Genomic DNA, 21882 nt, shown 5'->3' on the forward strand with positions numbered 1-21882 from the left:
ATTTTAGAAAAAGATTTTGAGAACATTCATGACTTGTGCATACAACTGGAGCACAAATTCGGTCGGGAGCACAGCATCACTTACCTAGGAATTAATAATAATAGCAATGATAGCAATACCAATCCTTCTCTGAATAAAAATGGCAACGTGCTCAGCAAGAGCAATTTCTCTTTAAGCGAATTAGAGCTAAACCAGAGCCATCAAGGTGAGCATGACGTTACTCACTACAAAATATACTGCTCCGAGTTGAGATTGGAAAACGAATCCTTGAAGGTAATTATTGAAAAGTTAAAGAGTAAAAATAAAAAGCTATCCAGAAATATGGAGTATCTTTTGAATGATTTGATACATGCAGAAGAAGCGAGTAGTAGCTCTCCGGTTGGTAACAACCAAAGGGGTGCTTATCCGAATGAATGCGGTGCAAATTATGGAGATAAACATAATAAATCGGACTTGACGAATAATAAGGAGAAGGGGGAAATAGATGAGGAAATTCTATACCCTGAAAATGTGTATACACTAAGAAGATATGAGGAAGGAGAAGGAATAAATAACGAAGACAAAAAAAAGGTGAACGACAATCTTTTAGAAAATAAAAATTGTGAACAGGATACTCATAACCAATTCCACAAAATTAAAGAGGAAAATAAATATGTGCATGCAAGGAGAGGTCTTCCAGATAATGGGCAAAGAGACGAGTATGCCCAGACAGAGAGAACCGTTTTGAGTAATGATAAAACAGAGAAGTATGCACAGACGGAGAGAAGACCCTCAGATGATGAACAAAGAGACGGGTATTCACAGACGGAGAGAATCTCCCCGGATGAAGAGAGAACAGAGAAGTGTGCACAAACAGAGAGAGGTTCGCTCGATGGTGAGCGAAGAGACAGGGATGTCCAGACAGATAACAGTTCAATTCATAGAGAAATGAATAACCTAGTTAGCGAAGGTGTGAACACTGAAGAAAAATCATTTAGCGATAAAAAAGTATACACACATGACAATAGGTTCTTAGTTAACTCTTGCATTAATACAAATAAGGTTGATGTAGTCGATGTAACGATAAACACAGAAGAAGAGGGGAAAACTTTTACTTATAATAGTACTCAGACGAATGAAGTCAACTACTATGTGAAATTTACACAAACAGAATTGACAAAAAGAATTGATAGAGATGTTTTAACAGATATGTGTGGAATAAATAATTTTAATATTAAAAAAATAATGATGAAGAATAATATTTCGAAAAATAAAAAAGTGCAAGTCGCAACAGCTAGTATGAATGCGTCGACACAAACAAGGGGAGGAATGTTCACTGGTAGCAGAAGTAGGTGCAGTCGGACGGGAGATGAAAACTACTACCCCTGCTTCGATATCTGCGATGGAGATAAGTACAAAAGGTACAAAATAGCGAGAAGAAGAAAAATAAAAAGCTGTTCCTCCTCCTGTTTATACTCAAGTAATTCATCAAGGAGCTACTCCTTAACAGATTCCAACGTTCCTTCTAGTGAAATACTTTTAGCAAAAGAGAAACGAACAAAAGGCAGCACTTATAACTGTAATAATGACATTTATAACGACGCGCACGAGGGTAAGATGATGCTCAGAAGGTTCAACTATGATAATTATAGCATATATAAGCACCACAGGGGTAAACGCGAAAAACAGGAAAAACGGGAAAAACAGGAAAAACGGGAAAAATATGAACACTGTGAACAACATGAACATAGAAGACTTGCCAGGAGGAGGGAGGAAAAGAATTACATAAGGGTACTTTCTGCAAATCGAAAAAAGGAGTACTATCAGAACACAAATGATGCTAACAGTTTGGGTGATACGAATTTTGTGGGGAGTAAAAAAGAAAGGCGCAATAATTACAGACGAAACGAGATAGAGGAAGTGGAATCGCTCTTGGAAATCCTCAAATATTCTTCCGATAATGGAAGTGATAAAGGAAGCGATGAAGGAAGTGGTGATTGTACCGCTTATGGTGCCGCTCATAGGGCCGCTCATAGGGCCGCTCATAGCGCTTCCCACAATGGTAACTCCCGTATTTATGGTATTAAAAGACAAAGCACGAAACAAACAAAGAAGAGAAGACAACTAAACCAAATGCACTATACACAGGAAGAAAGAAAAAGATACAGCAGAGGAAAAGATCATACATATAAAATACACAATAGTGAACTAAATTGTAGTCATAAATTCTATTCATCTGATGGTTCGTATCTTCTGGACCAACATAAACAAAATGGAAGAATTGAAAAGAGATCATATAACCAGAAAGATTATAATAAAAAATATATGTGTTGTTATTATAAAAAAAGGGTAAGAACTGAAAATAAATGTGTTCAAACAGGGGAAGGGTTAAGTAACACCCTATGGTATTACTACAATATAGAAGAAAGTATGCGTAATGATAGTAATAATAAGGATAGTGGTAATAATAAGGATAGTGGTAATAATAAGGATAGTGGTAATAATAAGGATAGCGGTAATAATAACGATAGTGCTTTAAGAAGTAAAGTGAAGGAATACTGTAAAGATTTATATTATACCGTAATAATCTGTGAGTACTGTAATGGCTTTTATATAGACATACTACTAATACATATTTTTAATAAATATTTAGAGTTTCTTAAGTACTCTAATTCGTCTATGCATACTATGCATATGATAGAACAATGTCAATTGAATAAAAGAAAAATGATATATTATAATAACACACATGTACAATATTGTAATCCATGGTACGATAAAAATAAGAGGGATGCCAATTTTAATAATAAGTTCGAGTCAAAAAATGGTGTATCTAATTGTTTAACTTGTTCATCTAGCTTTCCCAGATATAAGGTTCACAGAATAAACGCCAGTTCTCCCTCCAGTGTAGGTAAGTGTCCTAGTTGCTCATGCACAACTCAGTTTTGCTATAAATGTAGTAGCGAGAAGAAGCCAGCCGACGTCTTATTCGGAGAGATGAACGGAAGTGATAGCACTGCTAGTAGCTGTGGAAGCGCCGGTAGAAGCAATTCCGGTTATGTTACTCGCACCCACCATAGTAGTCGTAGTAGTTATTGTAGTCGTAGTAATTATTGTAGTCGTAGTAGTTATAGTAGTCGTAGTAGTTATAGTAGTCATAAAAGTCATAGAAACCGTAGTTGCAGCGCGGAGGAGGAGCACGATGATGCTGGCGAAGATGAACAGGACGAGGGGGGCAACAAGGAGGAACGCAGAAGGATGGAAGAGTTCATTGTGAAGCATATTCCTTTCAAATTGCGCATTTGCACGTGTACATACGTGAGCATGAGCTACAGAAAAATTCTTATCCGTAAGGAAGAGGAAAAAAAGGGGTACATGGATCAGAACAAGGATAGGGTGACGAACACAAAGGCGGAAAAAAAAAAAAAAAAAAAAAAAAAAAAACGAAAAGGTAGGCGAGCAGATGAGCGGGTGTATACATGATCAAATATGCGATCGAATGTGCAACCGAATGTGCGAACGAGTAAGTGATAACAATATGCTCCCCCTGAGCAGCAACATTTCAAGTGTTATATGCAAGCTTAGATCGGAGTTGAATGATATGAAAAACATTATTCAGAATTTTCTTTTTTTAAATACAAGTAGTAAACTAGGAAATATTATTTTACATACGGAAAAGGCCCGTGATATTCCTCTCCTTCTGTTCAAATACGTAGAAAATGCAAACGCAAATTATTCGTTGGGTTCCCATCAGAGTATAGAATTCGATAATTATGGTACCGGTAAGAATGAAAATTTAATTTGTAAGCATAACTTAGAATGTGTATATAATTCGTTAAACCATTATTCTGTGCCTAATCAGAAAGAGGGAAAGGAGCAGACCTCCAATATCTGTATGGATGAAAGCTTCAACGGTTGTACATGTGAACATGATATTGAAAAGGTAAAATGTTCAGGTGGTACATGCTTTTCAAACCAGGCACACATCAACAATGCAGTGGATAGCATCGTCGTTCATGAACCTACGAATTGTAGAGATAACGACAAAAGGGAAAGTAAATGTATTGTTCCTTCTCCTCATTACGAATGCAACTCTATAATTAAACTTCAACAACGGAAAGATATGTACAGTGTACGGGGAAACGTTTCCCCTTGCGTATATTGCTTCCATTCAAAAGATAGAGAAATTGATAAGAAAACGAAACATTGGTTTGACTGCTCCATTATTAGTAGAAAGTATGATTCTCCCTCATCAGCAGAGTATGCATGTACAAAAAATTGCAGTCATACAATTCTTCATCCTTTTGAAAAAAAGAATGAAATGGAAAAAATTACTAGCTTTAACTATTTAATGAAAAATTATGATATAAAAAATTTGATGCTTTTTTTCATTTGTTGTCTTTTCCGTTTCAGTGAATTGTTTATTGAGTTTAGATCATCATCAGAAATGGATTTTCATAATAAATTTAGAAGTAAAGTCAGCGGGATTGACAGTAACAACCACGATGATAAGGGTGAAAAGGGGGATGGATTCAATACACACATGTATGATCGTGCAGACTATCCTAGATATAAAATTCATCCTAATACTTGTGAAGAGCAGAAGCAACCATGCACTTCCATCGATTCAATCAGAATGAGCTGCAATAGCGATGAGGAACTTATTAGAGTGGTAGATACATTAGTAGAAGAGTGCACCGTTAGAAGAGGTGGTGGTACTGACAGCGGTACTAGCAGCGGCATTCGGTGCTGCACGAACGCAGGGGGAGAACGCATTGTTCTTTTTCAAATACTGTACGATATTGTTAAGGCCATAAAGGCGAACTACAGAGCCATATATGGGGTATATATCCTGGTAGAGGAAAGAATAAATGAAGAGAACCTAAAAATTATAGATCTCTTCAAGTTAATAGAAAATTATGCTAAAGTACATGTATACATAAACAATTTAAAAAAGATGAATGAAGAAAGAATAAATAAATTAGAGAATGAATTATGTGCATGTAATTTAAAAAATGAAAATATAACAAACATACATATGGAAGATTTACGAAGTAATGAAAGGATAATCAATGAAAAGGAGGTCATCATAAACGACCTGAAGGAGGTGATAGAAAAGTTGGAAAAAGATAATCAAATGGTGCATAAATTGTTATGTGAACAGAAAGAAGAAGAACGGAACTGTTATTATAATTTACATACCGATCCTCAAAAATGTAAAGAAGAGGAAAAGGAAAACATATCTTCAAGTAACAGAACTCACGACTTGCACAGTGACAAAATAAATGCTTGCATAAGTAAAATAAATGAATTAAATGATGAAGTAAACTTGCTCAAAAAGAAAGAAAACGCTCAAACTGTGAACAGCAGCAACTGCGGTAATTGCGGAAACTGCGGAAACTGCGGGAACGGCAGTAAGCGCTTTAACTGTTGTGATAAGAAGCGGAAGGACAGCTCTTCTGCGTCGTCTTCTTCCTCTCCAAGAAGTAATACCTACGCATGCACTCAAAAGAAGAAAAAAGATCTTAATAAAATTATGAACAGTACAGGAAATAATAAAAAGTGCGAAAAGAGAAAATATGAAAAAGGTGAGAAAATTAACCAAATGGACACCTTAACATACTTTGAAGTGAATAAAGTGTGCAACATATTTTTTATCTTAAAAGAGAAAATATTACTCTTCATTTTGTATATTTATAAAAAGTTATATAAGAATGCCTTTACAAATATATACTACATTAAGCAGTTTTACACACAAATAATAAATATATTCCTGAACATCCCGAAACAAGTAAATGTAAATATTTTATTCGTTAAAAAGAGGGAAATTAATTGTAGTCTATACATAAAAAAAGAAAACATAAATACTGTCGACATGAGTCTACTGAGACAAGATAACAACTCGTTTTATGGTTTCCGTGGTGATAGCTCGATGGAAATGATAATGGAAGTAAACAAGAAACAAGTGGATGATCCCGATGATCATAATAATAATAATAGTGATGATGAAAAAATAAAAAAGAAAAAAAAAAAAGAAAAAAGAAAAAAGAAGAAAGCCAATCTCGATGATACCAACGACAATGATATCTACAGCGACTATTACAATAACAGTAACACTAAAAGTAACAACTACAGTGATGATTATGATGGCGATTGGGATGGTAAAAATAAACAGGTGAGTGTAAACAACACGGAGTCGATAAGAAAAAAAAATAATAATAAAAACAAGAATAATGATAACATAGGCTACGTAAGCTCATCCGATAAGGTAAGTTATACATGAAAAAAATGAACCGAAATGTAGGACGGCCCCTTTAAATGTAGTACTTGCCATGATTTATCATACACACAGGGTACCCCCATATAGCATAACATAATTTTTCCCCTTCACGCGTACTAAAAAATGAACAGAAGAAAATGCGCATACGTGAATACATATGTGAACACATCATAGTAAAAATAGTGCGCAAAGGGCACGAATTTCTTCTATATGTATGTACTTATTCATTTGATTTTACTCGGTCGCATTTCATTTCATTTCTTTTCCCTTTTTTTTTTTTTTTTTCTTTTTTTTTGCCCATGTTTTATAGGACTCGTCAACCAGTGTGTCTTTGTTTTTCGATTTTTAAGAAAAAAGGAGAAAAGACAAAATGCACACGAGCGCGTGTATATTTACTTGTGTGCCTTTTTAATCCTTATCCCCATTCACGCATGTACATATACGTACACCTTAGTGTATATGTCTGAGAATGAGTGTATTTTTGTTTTTTTCCTTGTAAATATTCCCACATTTTTTTTTTTTTTTAATGTCTTTTTTTTTCTTAATATTTTATATCATTACAAATTACTTTTGCTATTTTTAAGTTATAAGAGTCTGTTTTGTCAAAATGATAACTTTTTTTTTTTTTTTTTTATTTCACAATATATAGCGCCATGCGATAAGCTATATACTATTCTATAACGATCTAATATAATTATTATCATTATTATTAGTAGTAATATTACTACTATTATTATTACTAGTAGTAGTAGTAATATTACTACTATTATTATTACTACTAGTAGTAGTAGTAGTAGTAGTAGTAGTAGTGGTATTTTATTTTTTTTTTTTAATTTTAACATATGCGCCATAACGCAAGTTATATTCTTAGTTTAAGAAACTACCTTTTCAGTTAAACGTTATTGCGACAACATGAAATGTGACAGCCTTTTTGCTTTATCTTTTTTATACTACTATTTTGTATTACTATTTTGTATTACTATTTTGTATTACTATTTTGTATTACTATTTTGTATTACTATTTTGTATTACTATTTTGTATTACTATTTTGTATTACTTTTTTGTATTACTATTTTGTATTACTATTTTGTATTACTTTTTTGTATTACTTTTTTGTATTACTTTTTTGTATTACTATTTTATATTACTATTTTGTATTACTATTTTGTATTACTTTTTTTTTTTTTTTTTTTTTTTACTTCTTTATTTCCCATATTTTTTTGAAATTATATACTTTTTCACGTTCTTTATTTTTTTTTTTATTTTATCCATTTTATTTTTATCTTTCCACGTAAAAATTGTTTCAAACAATATTGTGCATTTCTCGAACGTTGTTTCCTCGTGAACTTTTGGAAACTACGATACCTGATAAACCCGTTACTACCCCAGCTACACTCTTGCTAGACTGTACGTGTCCATTTTGTAGGTGCGTCTCCTTGAAGAAGATTTAAATGTTTACTTCTGTTTCAGGTCTTATGTGTCGAGTTTTCTACTTATCATATTGAAAGAAAAAATTGGTGCAATAATATCTTTTCCTAATATCTTTTACATTATTGTTAATTCCTTTTGCATAGCTATGCACAATGTTCTTATCATTGGTAATGTTTTCCTTAATGTAACTTCTAAAGCTTTTTTTTAATATGCTCTTATATTTTGTTTCGTTCCACATATTTCCGTTAGCTTGATCTAAGAACCCCTCATCCTCTTTGTTTTTTTGTACAGTATACTTGCTCCTCCAGTATTCATTATTCCCATTGTATAACATAATGATCTGATGTTTTTTCTTACGTTCCTCTGTGTCTTCATATATTTTTCCATACTTTGGTAAATGGTATTTCTGAATAGCTTTTTTTCCACTCTTTTCCTTAATCCTTTCTTCTATATTCTCTTCCTCGTTCTCTGACACTACTTCGTTGTAATAAAAGCTGTAGGGATATTTCTTAATACATTCAATTAAAGCTATATAACTTTTCATCTTGTCTATATTGGAATGGTTAATTTTCGTGTATGAGTTAATGATTTGGTGCAGTGCTCTTATTTTTTCAATATAATATTTTATTTTATCAATTAGTTTTTTCCTTTCTTTATTCTCTACATCTTGACAACTTTTATATATTCTTTCATTATTTTTTTTTTTTGTGCATTCTGGGGTTTTTTCATTCATTAAATGCTCCGTTTCGAATACCCCATTGGGGAATTTCCACCCGGTTCGTCCTACGTTTCTGTTCTCACATATGCCACTACCATTGTTCGTACTAGTAGTGGTGGTAGTGCTATCCACAGAATCAACAGCAGCGATAGCAGTGTGGGTAGCACGGTTATCAGCAGTGGCAGTACTGGTAGCTCTAGTCGCATCCATATGATCTCCATTATTGTAGCTTATGTTATCAAAATAAAAGATGCATGTTTCTACTTCGAACGAATAGTCCTGCTTCATGTATTCGTACAGCAAAATCTTTTTCAAATACGTTCTGTAATTACATAAAATTTTTATCACATTCAATTTGTCATTTTTATTTAAATAACAAAAATCCTCATTAATTTTTTTTATTATATTAATATTATCAAACTTTTGTCTTTCCTCCTCTGAAAAAAATTCAGATTTAACAGAGGACTTATCATCCAAAGAGTTAGACAGAAAAGAGAAATTATATGCACTACTGTTAGTGTTATGTTTATCGTAAAGGTTATCACACGGCATATCACACGGCATATCACACGGCATATCACACGGCATATCACACGGCATATCACACGGCATATCATACGGCATATCATACAACATTGTGTATCTTTTCCTTTTTTCATCAATTATATCCATCCCTTTTCTAAATGCAGATCCGTCTCTAATACCAGCGTCATTGTCTAAATCGTGCATTTGCGTATATTCCTTTGTTAGTCCCTTCCTGATTTCGTTCTCTCCTTTACTCGTCTGAATTACCTTATTAATAAGCCTTTTCCTACTCATATCCATTCGACTTATGTCATTAGTTGAATTAGCAGAAATGGAAACGAGGGAATTGTTCAAGTTAGTTCTTCTACTCTCACATTCGAAGTTGAAGTGGTCCAAGTTACAGTCTAATTCGCGGTCAAAGCCACGGTTGATAGCACATTTAGAACTGCATTCCTTCGTGTGCTTCACTTCGTTATGACTGCTATTTACGCACTCATCAACGCATGCGTTCCTATTTTTTTCCTGTATCTCCTTTAATCCCGAGTATTTTCCGATATTTTCCTTCTTTACATGAATGTTGTTACTACCACATTTCCTCTTATATCTAACATTACATTCATTTTGGTTATTCTCCCTACAATTTGCTTCTCTATCCACATTGTCATATGTAGAATCTTCCCTCATGTAACTCTCGCATTTTTCAATTTTCCCTTTACACCCCATATTTTTAGGAAACGCGGTTAGTACAGTTTTCCCTCTATTGTTGTTAAAATTTGTAAGAACAAGACCTTCCTTTGTGATCATACGAAGGTGGGAAGTACTAGCAGAAGCAGTAGTGGTAGATGCAACGCCAGTTATAGAAGCAGAGGACATATCAGCAGTTGTACCATTTTCACAGCTCTCATCGCACCTCCTCCTCCTCTTCACGTTATCGTGTCTGTTGAATGTTTCTTTACTGCAACTGCTTCTTTTGTAGTGCCCTGATTTATTGATGTTTTTTCCAGGTCCATCGGAACGTTCCACTTCAGGGGGCATCTCCAATTCCACGTCTTCTTCTCTTCGTGGTTCTTTCCGAACTAGCCTGTTTGCACAGGTCCTATGCATATCTACTATTCCTTTTGTTGCTGTGCCATTTATGCACCTTTGATACATATTCTCATGTATATTAACATGATCATTGACAAAATTGCGCTTTTTATTTACTAACACGTTCTTATTATTATTTCTGTCATAAATTATATCGTGAATGCCCTTTTCATTATTATGAACACTGTAAGGTAATTCATTATATATTCCTTTACTTCTATCTCTTACGATTTCATTCTTTCCTTTAATGTATATATTTACTGTATCATAATTATCAGTGTTTATAGTGTTTAACTCTGTTTCCTTTTTTACTTTAAAATAAAATGGTACGTTTTTATGATTAATAAAAACAATATGGTTATATGTACTTCCAGTTTTAAAGATAGAACAGCTGTTTCTATTATTATGTAGATCCTCTTTCCCTCTAGATGTTATTGCCACCTCAGAATAAGATTTACCAATACATTTATAATTTTTTTTTAACGTATTTTCAATTTTATCACTATGATTTGTTCCAAGTTTTATACTGCTATTCCTTCCCTGTATCTTCAACGGATTACCATTTCTTATAATATAATTTTTTTCATAACATTTGGAGGGATACATTTCAAAATTTTTATTTTCTATTTCATAGGGAGATAATGGCATCTCTTCATTTTTCTGTTTTTCTTCTTCATTCCTCGTTCTGTCATTATTATATCCTTCTTCACTCCTCGTTCTACCGTTATTGTTTCTTTCTTCACTCCTCGTTCTGTCATTATTATATCCTTCTTCACTCCTCGTTCTACCGTTATTGTTTCTTTCTTCACTCCTCGTTCTGTCATTATTATATCCTTCTTCACTCCTCGTTCTACCGTTATTGTTTCTTTCTTCATTCCTCGTTCTGTTGTTATTATATGCTCCTTCACTCCTTGTTCTACTGCAATTAATTCCTCCTTCAAGTTGTTTACCGTCCTTGTTAAACTCATGTTCCTTGTCTTCGACCTCGTTTAATTTATATATTAGAGAACTTTCTGTTAATAGGACGCTTATGCTGTTCAAGTTCCTAGTTTTAATGGTACCATTCGCGTCGATACACCCACCCTCTTCGATTTCGTTCCGAGTATTTGTAACGTTGTTCGTTGCGCTAATAAGGTGGACTTCCTCATTGTTTCCCACATCTATCATATCGTGTTCTTCACTGATGACGCTCCCTACATTATTAGCGCTTTCCACATTAACGATACTTCCCATATTAGTAACGCTTCCAGCATTATGAGAACCTTCCCCACTAAATGCGCCAATCCCATTTAGTTTTCTCCTCTTGTCATTGGTGAACTCAATTGTATGCTGACCAGTTGGTCGACTATTGTGAAGACTTAATTTGTTGAGCGTCTTCTTCTCACAAGGCTGAAGGCTTCGACTTCTGTAAGTGTAATTTTTTGGGCTTGATAATTTGAAAGTATAAAAAAATTTAACAAAAGAACATATAACCACATCATCTGGATATGTTAAATCTTTTCTGTTCATAATTTTTTTTTTTACTTGCTCAATTAAAGAAATTTTGGATTGTATAATATTTTCCATACTTACAAATTTACTATTAAAAAATAATTTTTGAAAAACTTTCTCGTTTTTCTTAACAAAACTTATATACAAATTACAAATACATTCATTGTTCTTTTTACAAAAAAATAATTGAGAATTATATATTTGTATTTTATTTTTATATGCAATTATTTTGACAAACAAGGAAATTAAATATGCACATGAGTGTATATCTTTCATGTATTTAAAAAAATCAGAGAAATGAGTAACATTTTTATAAAAAACAAAGGAATAATCATAAATATCAAATTGTAATTTATTTAAATCTATTTGATAATAATTATAATTTTTCAAAAATTTATATACTTCTTCATTTGTTATGATATAATTACATACTTCTTTTTTTACTATAAATGAATGGTTATTATTTATCTTTATGTTGTATTTGTCCATAATAAAAAAAATTAAAGAGTCAAAGGTATCCTTTAAAGCAACTCTTATATTTGATACCTTATCCCCTTCAACTTTGCAATTGTGAACGTAATTGTTTTGCTTAATCTGTTTTTTGTCTTTTTCCATATATGAAAGCGGAATATTATTATTCTTTTTTCTTGCTGAATCAATAATTCTTTTCAATTCGCTATTTTTCTTTACTATACACACACTTTTCATTTCCGATATATTTTCCAGAAAAATTACATGTATGCATCCCTGATATGCATTTTTGCTTAGTTTGAAAAAGGTTAAATTACATGCTTTTATAAAAAAATTATTATGCTGAAAAACGTCTAGTACTTCTTCATAAAGACTTAAAATGTCCAAATCAAAAGAACTATACCCTTTTTTAATATCTGTGTATTCCTTCTTCGCTTCTCTAATTTTTAGCATCTCGTGGTACTTACCCACCATCAAGTTATAGCTGCCACTCTTTTGCAAGTATTGATGAATAATGTCATATGTTAACAACTTATCTACTTCGTCCATGTTTGTGTTCGTAACTATACTACACTATAAAACAAATTATTGCACCTTAATATAATTTTATACACCTTAATATAATTTTATACACCTTAATATAATTTTATACACCTTAATATAATTTTATACACCTTAATATAATTTTATACACCTTAATATAATTTTATACACCTTAATATAATTTTATACACCTTAACATAATTTTATACACTTTTATATAATTTTTTACACCTTAATATAATTTAATATATTATTATATTATTATATATTTATGTGCCTTATAATGTAATAATGTAAAAGTATCGTTAAATAGTTAAGCCAAAGAGTCTTAAATCCCAATAGGAAAAAAAAAAAAAAAAAAAAGGAAAAAAAACAAAAGGTAGTACGACTCTTTTTTTTTTTTTTAGAACAAAATGTATCTGCACGTTCAGAATATTTTTCTACATAGGACAGAAATAAAATAATCTGTATTTTAGTATATTTGTGCATATATTTTATATACTGGTAATGTTGATATGCACTGGTAATACTTCTATATAATGGTTTACATTGGTAATTTCTTTTATTACTATTTTTGTATTTTCCGGTTTTTGTATACAACTATGTACACAAATAAAAGGGGGGAAAAAAAAATGTACAAGTCAGGTAAGTCGAAAATATAAAGTAGGTAGAAAGTTGTACAACTAAAGTGTTTAGAAAGAGTACACTAAATAAAAGGGAGAAAATGGAGAAAAGGAAAAGGAAAAAAAGGTACGGAAAATTCAGAAAAAAGTTAGAAAATGTGCGAAAAATATTTTTAAAAGGTTCTTAAAATGGGAAATTAAGAAAAAAAAATAATAAAATAAATAATAAAAAAAATAAAATCAAAATAAAATTAATCAAAATCAAAATAAAATTAATCAAAATCAAAATAAAATTAATCAAAATCAAAATAAAATTAATCAAAATCAAAATAAAATCAATCAAAATCAAAATAAAATTAATCAAAATCAAAATAAAATTAATCAAAATCAAAATAAAATTAATCAAAATCAAAATAAAATTAATCAAAATCAAAATAAAATTAATCAAAATCAAAATAAAATCAATCAAAATCAAAATAAAATTAATCAAAATCAAAATAAAATTAATCAAAATCAAAATAAAATTAATCAAAATCAAAATAAAATTAATCAAAATCAAAATAAAATCAATCAAAATCAAAATAAAATTAATCAAAATCAAAATAAAATCAATCAAAATCAAAATAAAATCAATCAAAATCAAAATAAAATCAATCAAAATCAAAATAAAATCAATCAAAATCAAAATAAAATCAATCAAAATCAAAATAAAATCAATCAAAATCAAAATAAAAATGTGGATAAATACATAAAAGCAGAAGAAATTATAACGACACAAGTATTTTTTTCAGTAACACCTGTTGGTTTTTTCATAAATACAATGACATGTACGACACAAAAGTATATATATACATTTATGTACGTATGTAAACATATAGTATACGAATTTTGAGAAGACGTTCAACTTGTTATATATGTGTAGAGAAATTATTGTTCCTTTTCAAAATTTATAAGAACATTTTTTTAATATTTCTTTCCTGGTTTGTTTTTTTTTTAAATTACACTTCTGTGTTCACATGCGTATTTATTTTTGCATCCATTTTTACATTCCTTTTTGCACTACTTTTTACATTGCTTTTTACATTCCTTTTTGCACTACTTTTTACATTGCTTTTTACATTCCTTTTTGCGCTGATTTTTACATTGCTTTTTACATTCCTTTTTGCGCTGATTTTTACATTGCTTTTTACATTCCTTTTTTTGCTCTAACTTTTGCATTGCTTTTTTTTTTTTGTTCACTTTTGTATCTATTTCAATTTTATTAATATTTTTTTTCGAGCTCTATTAGTACACACTATAATCGAGGGAAGTGCATGAACGTTTTGCAAATATATTAAAAAATTTGTGTAATTCCCTCTTCACTACTTAATAAATCTCTATTTGATCAAACGTTTTTTTCTTCCCCTTTTTTTATATAAGACAACCAAATGGTGTATTTTTTTTTTATAGTTATGTGTATACATAGAAAATGAAATGGAAATGTTTGTGTGCGACTTTTGTTTCATGTGCAATTCCTTTTACACAAATGTGTACAACATATGCATGCGCAATGAACACTTTTTCTTATTTTTTCTTTTTCTCACTTATTTCTTCTTTTTTTTTCTTTTTCTCACTTATTTCTTCTTTTTTTTTCTTTTTCTCACTTATTTCTTCTTTTTTTTTCTTTTTCTCACTTATTTTTTCTTTTTTTTTCTTTTTTTTCTATTAATTCTCTTTTTTAATCCATTTCATTTCAATGTTTTTACCGAATTTTTAAGCATATCAAATAGGCATTATAAATGATTTATGAGATAAAACGCATAAAGCTCACCAAACAGTACGATATATCTTACAGTATATATTCATCTTAAGCTACCCTCCCATATCCTCTACGCAACAAAAAAAAAAAAAACTGTATGATCAAAGGTAATATTAACCATTGTTTCTAATTTTTTATTTACATAAATAATAATAAAAAAAAAAAAAACCCTTTATTTTTCCAAACACTGAAAATGTAAAATTAAATAGAATAAATAGCACATTTTTTTAGTTTACTGACAGTGTTGCAATGTAGTATGTTCATATATATATATATATATTTTATATATAATTGAGAATTGCACTTCCATAAATGATCATCTATTTTTTTCAATTTCACCTTACATGTTAATGCAATATATAAGGGAAAAAAAAAAAAAAATTTATACACATACATAGATAGGAAGTTGGGAAAAAAAGAATTCAAAATATTTGAAGATAGCTATAAAAAGAAATTCAAAAAAAATAAGCAGAGAGCTTAATAAACAAGTTCACTCCTTATTAATGAAACGTTTTATAAATTTTAAAGATGCTGATCCAATGAAAAATATTTAATAATAGAAATTGGAGTATTACACATATTAAATGGAAAAATATTCTTCTGTAATTTATTTTTATATATTTTCTTTTTTTTTTTTTTTTTTTTAAGCTATTTTTCGCAATTTTTTTTTTTTAAATAAAATACAAAATTACATACTTATATGTTAATAATACTGAGAACTGTTTTGCTTTATTTGACATTATTTTGTTTTGCTATATTTTTTTTTTTTTCGTTCCTCGTAAATATTCTGTAAAAATGCTTAGATCAGTTTTTGCGTTACATACATATCTTCATTCATTTAAGGTATTAAAAAATTTTTAATTAAAAAATAAAAAAAAATTCAAAATAGAATAAAAAATGCTATATGAACGATTGCTTAAAAGCGAAGGTGTAATTTTGTTTTGTTTCAATTCAATGAAGTTACGAACTGATCCATAATGTTCGTGAATTTTTCTAATTATTATTAGCATTTTTTTATATTACCACCAATATATTTATTTATGCATGTGTGTGTGTTTTTCATTGTAGAAAGGGGGAGTACCCAAGAAGAATTTTCTATACTTGAAACAAGTAACTTTCCTTTCTTTCATTTTTGCACACACATATATGTAATTATGGCTGTAACATTATACTTTTTAAAAAAAAAATTTTTTTTTTTTAATGCTACTTTAATATATAATGGTATGGCATCTTTTCTCTGTTCGTTTTACCATTATTTTTTTTTTTTTCCCCTTTGTTAAATAGTTTACCTGTATATATGTGTTTATAAATTTCGTAATCAAACTGTATAAAATATTGTGTATCTGGTATTTTAAAATATTTTGTATAAAAGCTGAGCTCATCTTCTATATCTTTGTTGTTGTTTTCTTTTTTTATTTTTTATAGGAGAAGTTAATATGCAACCAGCAAACTCCCTTACATATATATAATGCAACAAAGTTTTCGAAGAAGTCAATGAATCATAGATTGTTCTATATAAATTGGGTTTTCGTCTTTTTATTTCTAGACATGTGTAATAGTCATTTAGATATATGAATATAAAAAAAGAAAAAGAAAAGAGACACTGCAATTAAAACTATTATTCTTTCCGTACTTCGAAAATACATATATACTTATACATGTATAAGTAATGTATGGATAATAGATGTACATACATGTACATTACATTTTACATAGGTGTATTACGTTGTTCGTAAGTTATAAAACCACTACTGTAAAAAACAAAAACGTGCATATAAACATATTGCACTTTGGTTAATTTTTAAACTTTTATTTTATTTTATATTTGTTGTGTACTTATGAACAGTTATGAAATTAATAAGACTTCCAAAAAAAAAAAAAAAAGGTTAAATATAAAAAATAAAATATAAATCATAAAAAATGGAATATAAAAAATAGAATATAAAAAATGGAATATAAAAAATAGAATATAAAAAATAGAATATAAAAAATATAAAATAGTATATAATATAAAATGGTGAAACAAAAATCATAAATTTATCCTCTACAAAAAAATTAAAAATATTTAAAAGATTTAAAAGATAGATAAATTCCACACGCTGTAAGTGCAACTAACAATGCACCTATTAATCCGTCTGATGATATTAAATCAAACAACAAGCTTTTTAAAGCTAAGGCATTACTGTTTCTTGCATCAATTTTTAACAGTGCATTTAAATAGTTTTTTGCTTTTTTATAATCTCTTAATTTTATATGTGCTATAGCTAGCTGGTATAAACAATCAATGCGATTGTAATTTATAAGTAATAATTCGTGCAACAAAGACGAAGCATATTTTATATTTTTTAAATCGGACGAACATATTAATAAACAGGCGTAATCGAATTGTGTCTTCGGCATTACGTGGTCAACCGACAACTCCTGCAAAATAAGCAAAACATACATGGGTTTATGTACACATGTGTGTGTGTATGTACGTATGTGTATAAATGTATGTGTATGTACGTATGTGTATGTACGTATGTGTATAAATGTATGTGTATATGTATATGTATATGTATATATATGTATGTGTTTATGTATATATATGTATGTGTTTATGTGTACATTTCTTCCGTTAATTTAAACCAATACATTTGAAGTTACACTAGCGCATTTATGCACACAGTTGGAGTAAATATAGCATAAGACATATACACACAACTGAGGTACATATAAGCAACAGTTAAACACTCACAGATCTGTATATATAGTGAAAAATAATAGGCATTTTCAGGTGCTCAATATATATATATACACAGGCATATGTTAATATATATATCAGTACGAGAACATATCTTACAGCTATTTTTGCAAACTAAATTTTTCATTCCTTACAGTTTCGTATTCGTTTTTCAGTCTTTGAAGTTCAATTTTCAGAAACTCTGGTTTGTCCATTTTTTTTTTTTTTTTTTTTTTTTCTAATTATTTGATAAAGATATAAATTTAAAAAGAAAAAGAAAAGAAGATAATGAAATAAGGAAATAACAGAATAATGCAATAACGCAAGAACGAAATGAGAAAAGAAAAAATGAAAAAGATAAAGCTTCACGAACGTTACTACCTTCAGTATCTTATTAGTTCATAATTAAATCCTTCCCTTCTCAGTATTTGTTAAACCTGTATTTTTCAGATATTTTTGTGATATTATTAACTTTTGAATTGTTTAAAAAAAAAAAAAAAAAAAAGAATGTAAATACAATACAGAAGCACACAAAAATGTATCAAAGAAAAAAAAAAAAAAAAAATATACTTGGTTATTTCATTTCATATACATTTGATGCACGTACAATATAATTGACTTATTTTGTAGGATGTAGCAAAAAATTGGATAGAACAAAATAAAAACGAAATAAATACATAATAAAAATGAAATTAATACAAAATAAAAGTAAATTGAAAACAAAATTAATACAAAATAAAAGTAAATTGAAAACAAAATTAATACAAAATAAAAGTAAATTGAAAACAAAATTAATACAAAATTAAAACAAAATTAAAACAAAATTAAAACAAAATTAAAACAAAATTAAAACGAACTAAAAACAATATAAAAACAAAATTAAAATAAAATAAAAATAAGGGTGTTTAAACGGAAAAAAATGTATTTCGTTCTTTATGCTATTATGTTCCGCCTCTATTAAGTGTTTTGTCCGCCTTTCCTTTTTGTTTTCCATATCCTTTTCCTTCATTTTTATTTTTATTTATTTTTACATGTTTTACTTTTTTTTTTTTTTTTTTTTTCCTTTTTGTGTTTTCATTGCAACACATGTATTCATTGTTTTATTATATTTAATTTATGCACCTGATATATGTAAATTATTTCTTACACGAAGGACAAAAAAGTATAATTGGAATAAATAAATCTGATAAATTAAATGAATAAAATAAACCAAATGAATTAAAAAAATGTAATGAATTTAACGAATTAAACGAGTTAAATCGGTTAACACGTAAAATAAGATGAAAAGCTTAAATGGGTTAAATAAATGGGTTAAATTCATCAAAAAAGGATTCAATTTTTAAAAAACGAATTTCCAATTTCCTGCATTTGTTTATTTGTTATAATAACGCAAACGAGAAAAATTATGAATATCCCAGTAGGAAGCACACAGATCTTAAGTACCATTCATCCCGGTTATTGCACAGTATACTGTAAAATTACATAGAAAATAAGAAAGTAAGGGGGTAAAGCATGAAGTGGAAAAAAGGGTACCTTCACACGATATACTGAGGTAAAAAGAATGGCCTCAATAAAAAGGAGCAGGCACACATTTTATTTATATATGTATTTATGCTTTTATATATATATATTTATTTATATATTTATTTACTTATTTTATAAATTTACCTGTTTTCCACGCTACAAGAATTTTCATATATTATTGATACACTCTTTTTTTTATGCTCAAATACACATTTGACTATGTTCAAAAATTTGTCGTACTCCTCGGCGGACAATTCGACTGTTATGAACAGCAATCCTGCAGCACGTAACGGGAAATAAAAATAAAAAATAATACAGCACAGAACGTAATGCACCCAAATATAATACATAATAATACAATATAAGTACATAATAATACAGTATATATACATAATAATACAATATAAATACATAATAATACAGTATAAATACATAATAATACAATATAAAGGAATAAAATTAACCCCCTCTTTGCAGAAGATCCGCCATGTGGTTCAAGTACTTATGCACTCCCTTGAAAGTGGCTGTGTACCTCTTTCCGTACGTACTTGTGTATGCATTTTTTCGGTAAACAATACTTCTTTTTATATTGTATATAATTATGCCAAACCTATTAAAAGGAGGATATAAAATAAAAAAGTAAAAAATTGTACTTTCTATATACTGTCTGTTTAATCATGGTGCCCTTTTTTTTTTCCTTTTTTTTGAGAAGCTGGTGGATCATGTATGCATATATGTAAACTCTCGTCTCAGTTATATTACTTTAAATTATTGAGGTACATGTTATTCAGCTCTTCCAAAATATCTGTAAAGGTTAACGAGGAAAAGTAAAAGGAATGCAATTTCTTATTAGACGTGGTGTGGTGCACACGCTGGGTGGAAGTTGCGCAAACATACATGACAGATACATGTATATAAATATAAACAAATAAATATATAAATATATATATATTTATATATATGTGTATGTACGCGCCCACATGCAAGCAGTGCGCAGCTCGATGACTTACCCTCCCTGTGCAGGGATGTTATATGCATACACTTGTTATGATTAACGTTTCTGTCTATGTAATTGGCGTTTTTGACAGAGTCAGAGAGTATAATAGATATAATTTCACTATAATTCGAACGTAAATCTCTGCACTGTTCATTTGCAAAAGAGGCGTTTATTATGTATTCTCCTACATTTCCGTTGATGTTTAGTATGGTAGTAGGTGTTTCACAAATATTTTGTAAAAACAGACGATCATGTTTATTATCGACATGAAAGATATCATATGTTATATTCGTAATATTATTATAAAAGGTATAATCATTTTCACAGTAATATAATTCTAGATCTGTTCCTTTGATTTGTTCTAATATATATTCTTTTCCCATTTGTGCTCTTTTTTCTTTTTTACTTATAATTTTTTTACAAAAAATATTTTGAGGGGTAAAAATATTTTCTAATTCTTTTTCAAATATATAATTATATTTTTGTATAGCTAAATTATCATACCTTATAAAAATATTTTTATCATATATATATGCAAGAATACCTGGTAAATCGTCATTTATTGAATTAATAATTTTACAAAAAATTTTTATATTATTTCTATACTTAAACGAAAACATATAATCATATATATTTATATTATATATATATTTAAATCTCCTTTTAATACTTTCATATAATTTTTTTATAAAAAATTTATCATCAATTATTTTTCTTATATCCTTTTCAATTATTCGAATGACTATATTACTTTTCCTATTTAACAATCCAATACCAATGTCTGCTTTATTATAAAAGAAAACATTAACCAACTCTCCTTCTTGATATTTACTTAGTTCAGATATATTTCTTACTTCGAAGTCATACACATATCGATGTTTCTCTTTCGACAGTGCATTGTATCTCTGTGATGAAAGGTACATTGAGCAGTATTTTTTATTATCGCCCCCACTCTCATTCTTCATGTTGCACATCTCTCCATCGTTTCTACTACTACGGTTCTCACTACTACTTCGGTTCTCACTACTACTACGGTTCTCACTACTACTACGGTTCTCACTATCGCTATTTTTTCCATCTTCCAAATTTTTCATGTTTCCTTCTTCCCCCTGGACGTGAAACTCCTTGAAAACGTAACTACTCTGACCACCGCCAATACTTGCATTAATATTTACAGTACTATCAACTAAACCAGTCACTTCGGAAGGATCTATTCCAAGCGGGGTGGAGTGAATTTCCCCTTTGTTGGTACTACAAGTTAGCTGGTCTTCGTATAATAAAATATCCGTTTCCAGCGGTTTTAAATAAACGTTTATTCTATTTTCATATGTACTCGTTAATGTAACTCTTTTATTATTTATTAGTCTTAATTCTTGCAAGTCTAAAAAATTCGTTGATGTATTTTCTATATTTGCAGATGCGTTGCTCATCCATTTTAAATTACTTGATTTTGAACTGAAAGCTAGTTTCTTTATGCCCCCCCCCAAAAAAAAATGTTCTTTACTACTGTTATTATATGCTTTTTTAAAATGTTTCAAGCTTATTCCTACTTTTTCTTTACTCAATATATTAAACATATTTCTCCCTCTTACAATATTTATTTTTTTTTTTTTTAATTTGTAAAATGAGTATATTTACTCGCTATACTAAACTATGACTCATCTTTCGTTGTTCACTTGTTCGTATCGGCATA

General features: G+C 29.2%; 3 protein-coding genes across 3 annotated transcripts; all 3 read right to left on the minus strand.

The window, feature by feature from the left end:
* Positions 1–7749: 7749 nt before the first annotated feature.
* On the minus strand, positions 7750–12531 carry MKS88_004312 (uncharacterized protein; the record flags this gene model as incomplete). The annotated part of the gene is made up of 1 exon (XM_067217477.1): positions 7750–12531. The coding sequence occupies one exon, from the start codon at positions 12529–12531 to the stop codon at positions 7750–7752; it is 4782 nt and encodes a 1593-aa protein (XP_067071902.1).
* A 4470-nt stretch (positions 12532–17001) lies between these two features.
* MKS88_004313 (mitochondrial fission 1 protein) lies at positions 17002–17883 on the minus strand (the record flags this gene model as incomplete). Its single annotated transcript, XM_067217478.1, has 2 exons — positions 17002–17367; positions 17824–17883. The coding sequence occupies 2 exons, from the start codon at positions 17881–17883 to the stop codon at positions 17002–17004; spliced, it is 426 nt and encodes a 141-aa protein (XP_067071903.1).
* A 1188-nt stretch (positions 17884–19071) lies between these two features.
* MKS88_004314 (uncharacterized protein) lies at positions 19072–21766 on the minus strand (the record flags this gene model as incomplete). Its single annotated transcript, XM_067217479.1, has 5 exons — positions 19072–19138; positions 19337–19469; positions 19657–19802; positions 19955–19997; positions 20203–21766. 5 exons carry the CDS (start codon positions 21764–21766, stop codon positions 19072–19074), a joined length of 1953 nt encoding a protein of 650 aa, XP_067071904.1.
* Between the last annotated feature and the right edge of the window lie 116 nt (positions 21767–21882).

This window comes from Plasmodium brasilianum, chromosome 12, assembly GCF_023973825.1.
Source record: "Plasmodium brasilianum strain Bolivian I chromosome 12, whole genome shotgun sequence".
In the NCBI taxonomy this organism is placed as follows: domain Eukaryota; phylum Apicomplexa; class Aconoidasida; order Haemosporida; family Plasmodiidae; genus Plasmodium; species Plasmodium brasilianum.